The sequence below is a fragment of the Hyaena hyaena genome, unplaced genomic scaffold (assembly GCF_003009895.1).
Source record: "Hyaena hyaena isolate Hyena2069 unplaced genomic scaffold, ASM300989v1 scaffold_68, whole genome shotgun sequence".
NCBI lineage: Eukaryota > Metazoa > Chordata > Mammalia > Carnivora > Hyaenidae > Hyaena > Hyaena hyaena.
Genome location: NW_024080700.1, coordinates 1,090,459 through 1,102,526, shown reverse-complemented (window position 1 = coordinate 1,102,526; position 12,068 = coordinate 1,090,459). Strand labels below are relative to the sequence as shown.

Genomic DNA, 12,068 nt, shown 5'->3' with positions numbered 1-12,068 from the left:
GTGCTTACAGGGGTGCACACGGGGCCTGGCAAACCCACGAGTGTGCACGCAGGATTGCACAGCCGCCCAAACACGTGCTCCCCCAAAGGCACATGCACACAGCCCATGCAGCACTCCCACTCACAGCCCCACACCATGTCCACGCCTCCACACGCTGGTCCACGGCTCTCCAATGGTGCAGTCCATGTTCCTGTGTGACCCAGGGGGTGAGCCTTGCTCTCTACCCAATGCACACTCGGGGCGGGGGACATGCTGTCCTCTCCCCTCCCCTCCCCACACTCTCTTCTGCCCTCTCTCCTCTCCCAACCTCCCCGTGCCTCCACCCTGATTCCCACTCTCTGGTTTCAGAACATGACCTTCAGCTGTGTATTCTGGGATGCGACTAAAGGTAGGCAGGGAGAGTGGGAGCTTCCTTGCGGGGAGCGGGGGGGAGGGGGCTGAGCTCCTCTCAGGTCCCCGTCACTCCCCCATATTCACATACACTCTTCTATGTTCCCTTCCCTTCCTCTCCAGGGCCGACAGGAGACTGGTCTTCCACGGGCTGTTCCACAGAGCTCAGCACCAAGAGGACTGTCTGCCGCTGTGACCACCTGACCTTCTTCGCTTTGCTGCTGGTAACAGCCCACCCACCCTGATCCCAGCCATTCTGCAGGTGCCGAGGCTGCCTGGCAGGGGCCAGGGCCTCTGGGATGTGCGGGGCCTGACCTCTACCTGATGTGGTTCCGGTTCCTTGGGTGTTGCCCACAGAGGCCGATCTTGGACCAGGCTACGGTGCAGGACCTCGTTCGCATTTCCCAGGCGGGCTGTGGAGCCTCTATGATCTTCCTGGCCTTCACTGTTGTCCTCTACGCTGCCCTGAGGTGGGTGATCCCCTCTCCCCACCCCGTGTCTCCCTCTTGTCCTCAAACAAGAGGTGCAGACTAGGAAGTGCCCTGTTTGTGCAGCATTATACTGATCTCCTCTCCAAACCCTAGCTTCCTCATCTATAAAATGGGGTTGGGGGTTGAAATGTGTCAGAGTTATTTCAGTTGAAAGTGGCAGGAACTCAACTCAAAGTCACTTAAATGTAATAGGGAATATGTGGTTCTTACAAATTAGCCTTCAGGCATGGTTGGATCCAGGGGCTCAAAAGTCTCCAGGACTTGCTCCCCCTCTGCTTCTCCCAACTTTGCTCCCCTTGTCAAGCCTTATCAAGCAGCTTCTTCACTCTCAGGGGCCTTGAGGAGTCCCAGGCCTGTGTCACAGCTTCTTAGCTGCCTAAGCAGTGAATTTTTAAATGAAGTTCCAGAATTAAAGCCTTTTACTTTTAATATTTTATCTTGAAATCATTATAGACTAACAAGAAGTTACAAATATACTACATAGAGTCCTACTGTTTCTTCATCCAGCTCTTCCCAGTGATAACATTTTATATAACTTTAGTATTAATACCCAAACCAGGAAATTGACATCAGTACAGTGCTACTAACTAGAATCCAGTTTCCACTGCTTTTTACATGCATTCCTGTGTGTGTGTGTGTGTGTGTGTGTGTGTGTGTGTGTTTCTATGCAATTTGCCCCGTGTATACCAGAACTGAGTTTTGCTCTAACTTGAACCACTTGCCCATGACTGAATAGGTCACTGTGGTCAAGGGAGGGATTACCCTGATTGGCCACACCAGGTCATGTGCCTGCTTTTGGGTTTGAGCTAACAAAGTGTCAACCACAGCCAAACTTCAGGGCTGAGAGCAGGAAAGAGGCTTCCTCAGGGAAACCCATTCCAGAAGGAGCAGTGGGTGCAGGACAGGCAGAGATCGTTGGCCTGTGCTTGGGTTCTCTGGGTCCAGGCTGTGGTTGAGGGACCCATGGGAACTGGAGGCTTGAAGGAGCCTGCCGGAGCAGCCACATGCCCCAGCCTGCCCTGGACCCCGGCCTCTCGGCTCGTGACTGACCCGGGGCTGCCCTGGGGTCTCCTGACTCAGTCTGGGGTGTTCCTCCTGCCCTTCTCCACGTGCCTCTTTGTCTCTGTCACTGTTTAGGCCTGGGCTGCGGCTTCCATTAGCCCCACTCCCTCCATCTCGAGCAAGCCACACGTGTGAGCGGAGCCACCCCTGCCCCCAGCTCTTGTCCCCCACCCACGGGCCCCCGCCCCCTGCCCAGCCCCTCCGCCCAGGGCCCAGCCCCCAGCCCCAACAGGCTGAGCATGACTTGCCAGCCTGCCGCACTGTTGGGCCTTGTGGGTCCGACTTGGAGCCCCAGAGGAGTCTTCCCCGGCTCTTGAGGGTGGGCTGTGGCATCTCAGGTGAGGTGAACGTTATCCCTCATGTGGCCTTCTGGGCAGCTCTGGGCTCTCATCCCTCCAGTAAGAGCCCTGGGGATCCGAGTTGCTAGGAATTTGGAGTGGGAGCTCCATGGAGAGGAAGTGAGGCCCCGGCCCACTCTGGGCCTCATTCTCCCTCCTAAGACCCAGCCTCCCGCACCCGTGGCTGTCCATTCACTCAACCAAATGCACGCACGGCTTGCCCCTGCCTCCTGTGCTGGCCCGAGGGCTCAGCCAGAGGCGAGGAAGGCGGCTAAGGGGCACTGCAGGAAACTTCCAAATCAGCCTGGGTGGGATATGTGGCATTCGGAGACCGCTTCCTCAGAAGGAAGGGCCCAAGGAGGTTTTGAAGGAAGAGTAGGGAAAGGCATTGGGAGCAGAGGGAAGAGCAGGGGCAAAGTCTGGGAGGTGTGGAAAAGCCGAATGCATTCAGGGTATTGCAGTTTGGCCAGAGCATTGAGTCAAGGGATGAGGCCAGCAGGGTCGGGACCCCACAGGGCCTCGGGGGCCACAAGAGGGCTCCTGCACCCGAACCTGACAGCACCCACGCTCCAGCTCCAGCAGGGATGCAACAAAGGAGGTGGAATGGAGAGGCCGCGGTGCCCCGTGGGAGCTGCAGCCTCTTGAAGCCTCTCATCGGCCCTTCTCACCTCAGGTTCTACCGGCAGCGGTTCAAGTCAGAAGATGCCCCCAAGGTGCATGTGGCCCTGAGTGTTAGCCTGTTTCTCCTGAATCTAACCTTCTTCATCAACATTGGCCATGGCCCTGAGCAGTCAGATGCCACCTGCTGGCCCCGGGGGGCCATCTTCCACTATTTCCTACTCTGTACCTTCACCTGGATGGGTCTGGAAGCCTTCCACCTCTACCTGCTCGTCATCAAGGTCTTCAACACCTACTTTGGGCACTACTTCCTGAAGCTGAGCCTTGTGGGCTGGGGTAGGTGCAGCTGGTGCAGCCGGAGAGCATGGCCTGCCCTGGGAGGGGTGGGACAGAGGGCCACCCAGGGCAGAGAGCTGGCCCCCTCTCTCAGACGGGCTCAGGGCTTGAGGGATGGGCAGCTGGAGGGGATTTTGGGGGGACACACCAAGGGAGCCCCAGCATTGCCGCAGCCCTCCCCTTGTGCACAGGCCTGCCTGCTCTGATCGTCATTGGCACCGGGAGCGCCAATAGCTATGGCCACTATGCCATCCGCGACAAGAAGAACATGGTCACGCTGGAGCTGTGAGTGGTGGCTGTGAGAGTGAGGGTGACGTCAGGTCCCTGGATGCACATGGTTGGGCCAGAGGGATGTGGGGAGAGGGGGCAGTCCTGGGAAGGGAGACTGAGTAAGTCAAGGCGAAGGATCCTCCAGCTAGCTCATGGCCTGGAGGGGTAAACTGAGGACTGGATGGAGAAAGCACAGTGAGACGGGGGGGGTCTGAAATGGAGGAGAGCGAGTTGAGGCAGAATGCCTGGGCCACCACTGGCCCATATGGTGCCTTTGGGTAACCCACCCCCCCTGCCAAACTATCATGCCATGGGCTTAGCCCCACCTGCCCCCTCAGCTAGGTGCCCTTGTGCAGGACACAACCTGCCCAACAGTGGTAGCAGCCCTGGTTCTAACTGGGCTCTGCCTCTAAGTTGCTGTGTGGCTTAGCTCGGCCCCTCCCAGGGCCTCAGTCTCCTCATCTGTACAATGGGGTGTGATGAACATACTCTTTCCCACCTTTTGCCCTGTAGTGTGTGCAGCACGGGGCTGAGCTGAGCCTCCCCCAGGGTGCCTGCCCCGGGCCCAAGGCTCTGTGCTAAGAGAGGCTGGTGGGCTTTGGTCTTGTCCCCAAGACCTCAAATGCAGGGGCCACAGGGGCTAGGGAGGTAACATAAGTGCACACGGTGGCCCCTGGCAGCGGGGCTGCAGTAGACTGGCAGTCACATGCCCATCTAACATCCCTCAGGAGGGAATCCACAGAGTGCTGGCTTTGCGGCTTTACAAGAAATCTGGGTGTTTATGGCAAACCTCCCACTTTTTAAAGGGTGGTTGTTAATTCAGTTGTTTTACAACATGATGTGGGCAAATGAAACATGTCTTTGGGCCTAAATTGGCCCCTTTGCACTCGCCAGTCTAGGAATAATTTTATCTCTATTTTTTTTTTTAATGTTTATTTTTGAGAGAGAGGGACAGAGCGCAAGCAGGGGAGGGATAGGGAGAGAGGGAGACACAGAATTGGAAGCAGGTTTCAGGCTCCGAGCTGTCAGCACAGAGCCCAATTCTTGGCTTGAACTCATGAACCATAAGATCATGACCTGAGCCAAAGTCGGACGCTTAACTGACTGAGCCACTCAGGCGTCCCTGTACTCCCTGGTCTAAAGAGATGGCAGACTGGAGCCCTTTGACAGCCCCTTCCCAGGAGAATAGGGGGCTGGTGGGTGGCAGTGGGGGGAAGGATTAGGGGAGGCTGTATGGGGCTTGCCGGACAGGACAACCCCTCAATCCCAGGGGACATCTACTGCCCCCAGGTGCTGGTTCCATGAGAAGACCAATGTCGCTGCCTTCTATGTCACTGTCCACGGCTACTTCATCATCATCTCCCTCTTCAGCGCCGTGGTCCTGGGCCTGGTGGCCTGGAAGATCTTCACTCTGCCGACTGCCACGGCAGGCAAGGAGCAGGGGCCGAACTGGAAGGGGGTCCTCACTGTGCTGAGCCTCTCGAGCCTGGTGGGTGTGACCTGGTGGCTGGCCATCCTCACACCCCTGGGCCGATCCACTATCTATGTCTTCGCGCTCTTCAACTCCCTGCAAGGTGAGGCTTCTGGGCCGGGGAGGTGCTGGCTGGCTTCGCCTATAAGGGGGTGCGTCGGGGGTATGGGGAGGAGGCAGGGGGCCAGAAACAGATCCCACTCAGGCTGGCTCCCATCAGGGCTTTCCCCGGGAACCCCAGGGCGGGAAGGCTGGCTGACCTCTTGGGAGCTGGTACCAGCGTCAGGAAAAGCCATCCAAACCAAAGCAGATACTTTCCGCATCGTTTTCTCCGGAGCGCATGTTGTCATCTCTCACCTTCTCTCTGTGGAAACTCCTTCCTTCTCTCCGCGGCTGCTTCCTACGCATGCTCCCAAATGGCTTCTTCCGCCCGACGCGACTCTATCTAGGGAGGGTGGTCTGGTTCAGTCTGGTCCATGTTCTTAGGAGAGTGAAGGATCAGATGGAGCCACCTTGGTCCAGTCAGCCGTGACCAGGAGGGCAGGGTCACGTGATGTGATGGCCACATGACACGGACAGTCTGTAAGGAGTTGTCCTGGCAGAAGGAAGTGATTAGCGGAGGAAATGACGGGCAGGTGTGCTCCTTGTCCCCCACCTCCTCCTCCCTCTGATTTCCCAGCAGAGGGACAGTCGCCCAGCATGTGGGTGACGGTCCCCCTGTCTTCTTCACACCTCACACTGTGCCAAACCCACAGCTTTTAAAAAAATTAATGTATTTACTTTTGAGAGAAAGAGTGAGAAAGAGCAATGGACGTTCAGAGAGAGAAGGAGAGACAGAGAATCCCAAGCAGGCTCCATGCTGTCAGCACAGAGCCTGACACAGGGCTCAATCCCATGAACTGTGAGATCATGACCGGAGCTGAGACCAAGAGTCAGACCCTTCACCAGCTGAGCCACCGAGATGCCCCTACATACAGCTTTAAGAAGCCCCACAGCCCAATTCAGAGAAATCTCTGGAAAGGGAGTGACAAGCATGTGTTTGGACTCAAAGCCCCACAAAAAGTACTGGTCCCCAGAGCCTAATGAGACTGTGTGGCATTATGCTAGGTAGCCCTGGGGACAGGCAGACCTGGGCCAAAATCCTGGTTTTGCTTACTACCTCAGTAAGCCACACAGCTCCTCTGGTCATCTGTTTTTAATTTTTGTAATGTTTATTTATTTTTTTTGAAACAGAGAGAGAGAGAGAGACAGACAGAGTGAGAGTAGGGGAGGGGCAGAGAGAGAGGGAGACATAGAAGTCAAAGCAGGCTCCAGGCTCTGAGCTGTCAGCACGGAACCCAACTCAGGACTTTAACTCATGTACTTTGAGATCATGACCTGAACCGAAGTTGGACGCTTAACTGACCGAGCCACCCAGGCACCCCACCAGACTTCATAATGAGTAACTGAGACAGTGCTTGTGGGGGGCACAATAGGCCTTCAGCATGTGCGGACGATGTCAGTAACAGCAGGCTCTCTGAGAGGCCGCCCAGGGAAAGACACATGAGCCCATATCTGGAACATCTGTGGTCGCGGATGGGCACACCTCGAAACTAGATGGTATCATTCTTCCGGAGGTTACTCTTAATATTTACGCCAGAACACTTTTCCCTACCGACTTGTCTCAGCTGAGTGCGCGGTACTCAGTCCATCTGTCTTCCAAACCCAACGGTCCCTACACTTCAGCTGCCCTTGAACGCTTCTCCGTAGTTGTATTGTGGTTAACACTTGCGTTGTGAATTCCTTCTAAGCACACACAAAGTTTTAACTTTTCTGTCAATTTCTGTACTTAATACACTTTGAAACCTCCTACCTTCCCACTTCTTCCTGCTGGTGTGTATCCTGTAATCATCCTTAATGGGGAGGGGACAGGAGAAAGTCACTGTAGTGGTGGCCATTCTGTGTGTCTGAAAATGCCTTTATGCTGCTCTTTCTTTTCTGTGATAGGTGTATGTATATGTGATTTGCAGGTCTCCGTTTTTCATTTCCAAGATTTCCATTTGGCTCTCTTTCAGGGGTTGGTTTCATTTTTGCCTGATTTTTCCATATGCTCTTGAACTTCTGCAAGGGAGCTATTTCTCCTCGGGCAGCCCCCAGCCAGGCTGCCCAGCTCCCTGCTGTCTGATCCCAAGCTCATCCAGGCCCTCTCCTTCCTGACAGGCGTCTTCATCTTCTGCTGGTTCGCCGTGCTCTACTTCCCAAGCCGGACCGCAGTGTCCTCATCTTCTGGCACTGCCAGAGCTGACCAGGTCCACACCACGTCTCACGAATAGGGGGCCTCCGTGTGCTCAGGCTGGGAGCCGGCCGCACGTTCTGGACTCTGCTCCGATTCCCTGTGTGAACTCAGGCTGCTCCTTGCCTCCTTCCAGGCTTCAGTCTCTATGTTTGTGCCATGTGGCTGGGGAAGGGAGAAGATGGGGACCAGTTTGGACCACCTGGCCTCAGTGGTTCTGTCCAGATACCTCTCTGAGTCCTAAAGTCCACTGATCCAGGACTCTAGGAGTCTGAAGACCACTGACAGCATAGAGCGGTGCCCCCCGCTGCACCCCTACCCGCACCCCCGCCTCCTCCCTTCATAGCAGAGCAGCTTATCTCTGCCATTGGCCATCTCTGGTCTTAGTAACAGGGGACTCTGCTGTCAGAGCTGCCCCTGGAAGGAATCCCAGCCTCTCCCCTTCCTTCCTCTTGCCACAACTGTCTTCAGGCACTGGGGCAGTTGTGGACTAGAGGTGTGGGCCTGTCTACGCAGATGAGCCCCCCCACCCCCGCCACAGGGGGCCGCCCACCCTCCAGGTGTCCAGGGACACGGAATTTCACAGAATGCCACTTATTCAGTAGTGGGTGTGAGGCCAGAAGCAAGCTCCCCTCCCCACCCTGACCTCTGATCTGCTGTCATGTGGGGTGGGGGGCAAATGGCCCAGAGCTCTGCACACCTGAGGGCCAAGGGGCAGGGCAGGGGTGAGGGCTGGACTGAGCCGAGGGAGGGCAGGCATTTCCCCCAGATTCTGAGCTCCTACAAGCAGGCACATCAGCCTCACTCACAGGTTCAGCCCAGCGTGGGCCTGCACGTTTCAGGCCCCAAATAAATGTCTGTTGGCTGAGGAGACAGATGGGTGAGTTCGGCATCAGCCCGACAGGGTTCTGAGCCAGGGGAGGGTCTTGGGCCAGGCCCGGGCTAGGTATGCATCACCTCCAGTGGCTGGGTCTCCCTTTTGTAACTGTTGTGCTGGTTTCCTCAGTAGGAAACAAAAGAGGCAGAGATAAGAGAGAGAGAGAAAGCTAGCTAGAGAGAGGGAATTAAAAGATAAACCAACACAAAGAAAGAAAAAACGGTAAAGGGGACAGAGAGACAGCAGCCCCCTGGCCTGCCCCACTGCCCATGAACTTGCCCAACTCTAGCCTTGAGCTCCTAGCCACTGGGGACCTCTCACCTTCCCTGCTCACCCCCACCCTCCCCAGTGTGCTTGACCAAGGTCAAGCACCTGCTGTAGGTGAGAAACCATTATTACTAGACCATCCTGCACGGCCCCTGGGCCACCAGCCCATCTCCTGCTCCCCGAAGCCTAGACTGAGTGGGTGTTCTCCCTCCTCCCTCCTCCCACCTAACAAACAGCTGAAAGACAGGAAGGCAGGGGCCCTCGCTTTATGCAAGTCGTTGTGTTCCTGGAAGGGAAATTCTAGGGTGTGGACATTGCATCAGTTGGGCCGCAGTATATCAGTTTTTGTGGACAAACTCGGTGAGGCTGGGGACTTACTTTCACAGATGCCGATTTCTCACGCTGAAGGGCACGGACCCCTTACCTTGAAGTCTCAGAGTTTCTGAGCACATACCTTTGTATTCCGCAGCTGCTTCATTGTCTGATGGGCCTGGGTTCCAATCCTGCCATGCCACTCAGGGGCTGTGTGATGCGGGGCGTGTCACCTTCTGTCTCTGAGCTTCAGGTTCCCCGTCTATAGAATGGAAATTATCAAGGTCTTGCCTTGACCTGAGAGCATTAAGTGAAGTGACAAAAGTAAAGTGCAGGGTACAGACACAGCAGGAATTAGAGACGCCTGAGGCTTACAGAAAGGTCAGGTGAATCCTTGTGTGAAACACGAGCCTTTGCACCTGTGTGTAAAAGAGGAGGGGTAGGGAGGTTCAAAACCCCTTCCCGCTTCCTTCTACAGCTCTGCCGCGTGGGCCAGCCCTGTGTGGGGAGGAGAAAATGGAGGCCCGGAGAGGTCTAGCCTTCTGCCCCAGGCTATTCTCCAGGCTAGGCTGACGCAGAGTGAGGGTTCTCTGGGCTGCATAAGTTTCCTCCCAGAGCATTTCCTGGGTTCAAGAATTACTGCCTCAGCCCTGGTCCCTGAGTCTCAAGGGAAATCCCGGGCTCTGGCTTTCCCAGTTGGACGTGGGGGCAGCCACACCAGAAGTCCCAAATGCACTGGGTTTGCTGGTGCAGCCGGAGAGGGAAGACGGGAAGACGTGGTCAATGGTGGGGATGGGGGGGCCAGGCAAGGGCACTAGGGTCCCTCATTCCTTGGGGTCACTGCAAAAGTGGCTGTGAGTGCCAAGCTCAGCACGTACTAAGGCCAGGTGGAGCGATGGCAAAAAGGCACCCCAAGGCCTGGTGTGGATGGGTGGGCTTCCACTGCCCCCACGCCATCGCAGCAGCAGCCCAGGAAGTGGACAGCACCATGGTTAAAAGCACGAACTCTGAGGTCAGCCTGTCTGGACTGAATTCTTCCTCTGCACCTGGCCTTGGGCCGGTTCCTCACCTACCAGACCCATAAAGCAGGGAGAGCAGCAACTGCCCCACAGACTGGAGGAGGCTTCAGGGAGATACTGGCTGAGAGCCCAGCGCCTGGACCCCCCACCCAGCGTGAAAGTGACTAGGCCAGGGCTTTGCCTTGGCCGCCACTTTATCAGGCCCGGGGCAGCAGTGGCCGTCTGTGTGAGCAGGAGGGACCCCCAGCGTGCCTCCGCTCCTCATTCCTCTTATTCTGCCCCCGCTTCTTCGTTCCTTCTACTTTTCTACTTTTCGTCACATTATAACACATATACAGGAAATAAGACTTACTGGCTCTGTGCTCCCAGATGGATCACTTAATATCAAAAGACAAAAAAGTTCTTCACAAATTAACCTATGAATACAATACAGTTCCAATAGATTCCAAAGGAGTTTTTTAGACTTCCCCAAAATGTACTCTAAAATTCATTAGGAGGCACATAGGCCTCAAATAGCTAAGTCAACCTTAGTGAAAGAGGACATGGAAAGAAGACCTGGTAGAAGGATCCTATGAGGCCATCATGGTAAATCCAACATGGGGTCTGCGTAGGGATAGGCATGAAGTCCAGTGGAACATAATGAAGGGCTCAGCAGCAGACTTATATACCCCTGGGGGACTTAAGACACAACAAGAGTGGCGTCACCAGTAAGGGACAGATGATCTGATGATGGCATTGGAAAACTGGCTTATTATATGAAGAAAAATAAAACAGGATCCATACCTAGCTCCTCGTCCAGGGATGGGGTCCAGGTAGAGTAAAGTTCTACAGGAAATGGCAAAACTATAAAGTTAATGCAGTAAAATATTTTTGCAACTTCAGGACAAGGAAGGACATCTCAAACAAAAAAATGATAAGCACAAAACATCAGGCCAAAACCTGGTAAGTTTAATTACATCAAATTTATGGTGGTTTTTTTTTATTCCATGGAAGACACCAGAGGTGACTGTAGCTGGCATGGGACAGAATAGGGGAAGGCATCTGCAACATCTGAAACCAGAGATTAACATCTGGAAGGCCTGCAAAGCAAAGCAAGGATACTTCCCTAACACAGAAAAATGTTCTGAGGTTTTAAAAGGCAATTTCAGAGAAGGCTATATCTGAAAGTAAGACTTTAACATGGGATGACACATTTAAAGTTATCACTCACCATGAATATTAAAAAATATATTTAAAAAAAAAAGTAGGGGGGCTCCTGCATGACTCAGGTGAGCGTTCAAGTTCAGCTCAGGTCAGGATTTCACGGTTCATGAGTTCGAGCTCCTCATCAGGCTCTGTGCTGACAGCTCAGAGCCTGGAGCCTGCTTCAGATTCTGTGTCTCCCTCTCTCTCTGCCCCTTCCCCCTCATACTCTGTCTCTCTCAAAAATAAATAAACATTAAAAAATTTTAAAGGCATGAGTGATCATAGAGTTGCACATTGAGATGACAGAGAGACCTCATTGTATCCCTACTGAACTGGCGAACGCATGATAGGAAACTGGATGGTGTCAGTGCTGGCGGGGGTGAGGGTACCAGGCTTTCTGGGGCATTGTGGAAGTTGTGTAGGGTGTAGGCTTCATGGCCTGGAGAAAAACGGGGTGCTGCTGCTCATTATCCAGCAGTCCTGCTCCTGATTATTGACCCCAGAAGAACACTCTTACAGGTCTAGAAGGGACACAACCGAGAACATGAGTGGTGGCATTATTTATAGTGGAAAGGAGTGGGTGGCAAAGGGAGGAGGGGTCCATCACAGGGAGCATAGAATGGATCCCTACCGCAGACACATGGCAACTTGGATGGATCTAAAAATGCAGCTCTTAGTGACAATATAAGAAACAGAGAAGGGGTGCCTGGGTGGCTCAGTCGGTTAAGCATCCGACTTTGGCTCAGGTCATGATCTCATGGTTTGTGGGTTTGAGCCCCATGTTGGGCTCTGTGCTGATGGCTCAGAGCCTGGAGCCTGCTTCAGAGTCTGTGTCTCCCTCTCTCTCTGACCCTTCCCTGCTCTCTCTCTCTCAGAAATAAATTTAAAAAACATTAACAAAAAAAAAAAAAAGAAGAAGAAGGAAACAGAGGAGGGGGTGCCTGGTTGGCTCAATCGGTTAAGGGTCTGACTCTTGGTTTTGGCTCAGGTCATGATCCCACGGTTCATGAGTTTGAGCCCCACAACAGGAAATGCACTGATAGCGCAGAGCCTGCTTGGGATTCTCTCTCTCCACCTCTCTCTACCCCCTCCCCCCTCAAAATAAGTGAATAAACTTAAAAAAAAGAGTCAGAGAATTCGAGTGGGTATAAGGATAAAAA

At 54.1% G+C, this 12,068-nt stretch overlaps 1 protein-coding gene across 4 annotated transcripts in view; it reads left to right on the top strand.

Moving 5' to 3' along the window:
* Nucleotides 1-8,121, top strand: part of ADGRG3 (adhesion G protein-coupled receptor G3) — a 28,857-nt gene extending 20,736 nt beyond the window's left edge. For 3 of the 4 annotated variants that reach the window (XM_039232639.1, XM_039232638.1, XM_039232636.1), the window contains 7 exons: nucleotides 349-388; nucleotides 514-614; nucleotides 748-860; nucleotides 2,955-3,235; nucleotides 3,427-3,520; nucleotides 4,796-5,079; nucleotides 7,176-8,121. In XM_039232639.1, coding sequence (XP_039088570.1) covers nucleotides 349-388; nucleotides 514-614; nucleotides 748-860; nucleotides 2,955-3,235; nucleotides 3,427-3,520; nucleotides 4,796-5,079; nucleotides 7,176-7,288 — 1,026 coding nt within the window. In that variant the 3' untranslated portion in view covers nucleotides 7,289-8,121. The remainder of the gene's footprint in view (nucleotides 1-348; nucleotides 389-513; nucleotides 615-747; nucleotides 861-2,954; nucleotides 3,236-3,426; nucleotides 3,521-4,795; nucleotides 5,080-7,175) is intronic. The other variant, XM_039232637.1, reaches the window with a different exon arrangement.
* The last annotated feature ends 3,947 nt before the right edge of the window (nucleotides 8,122-12,068 follow it).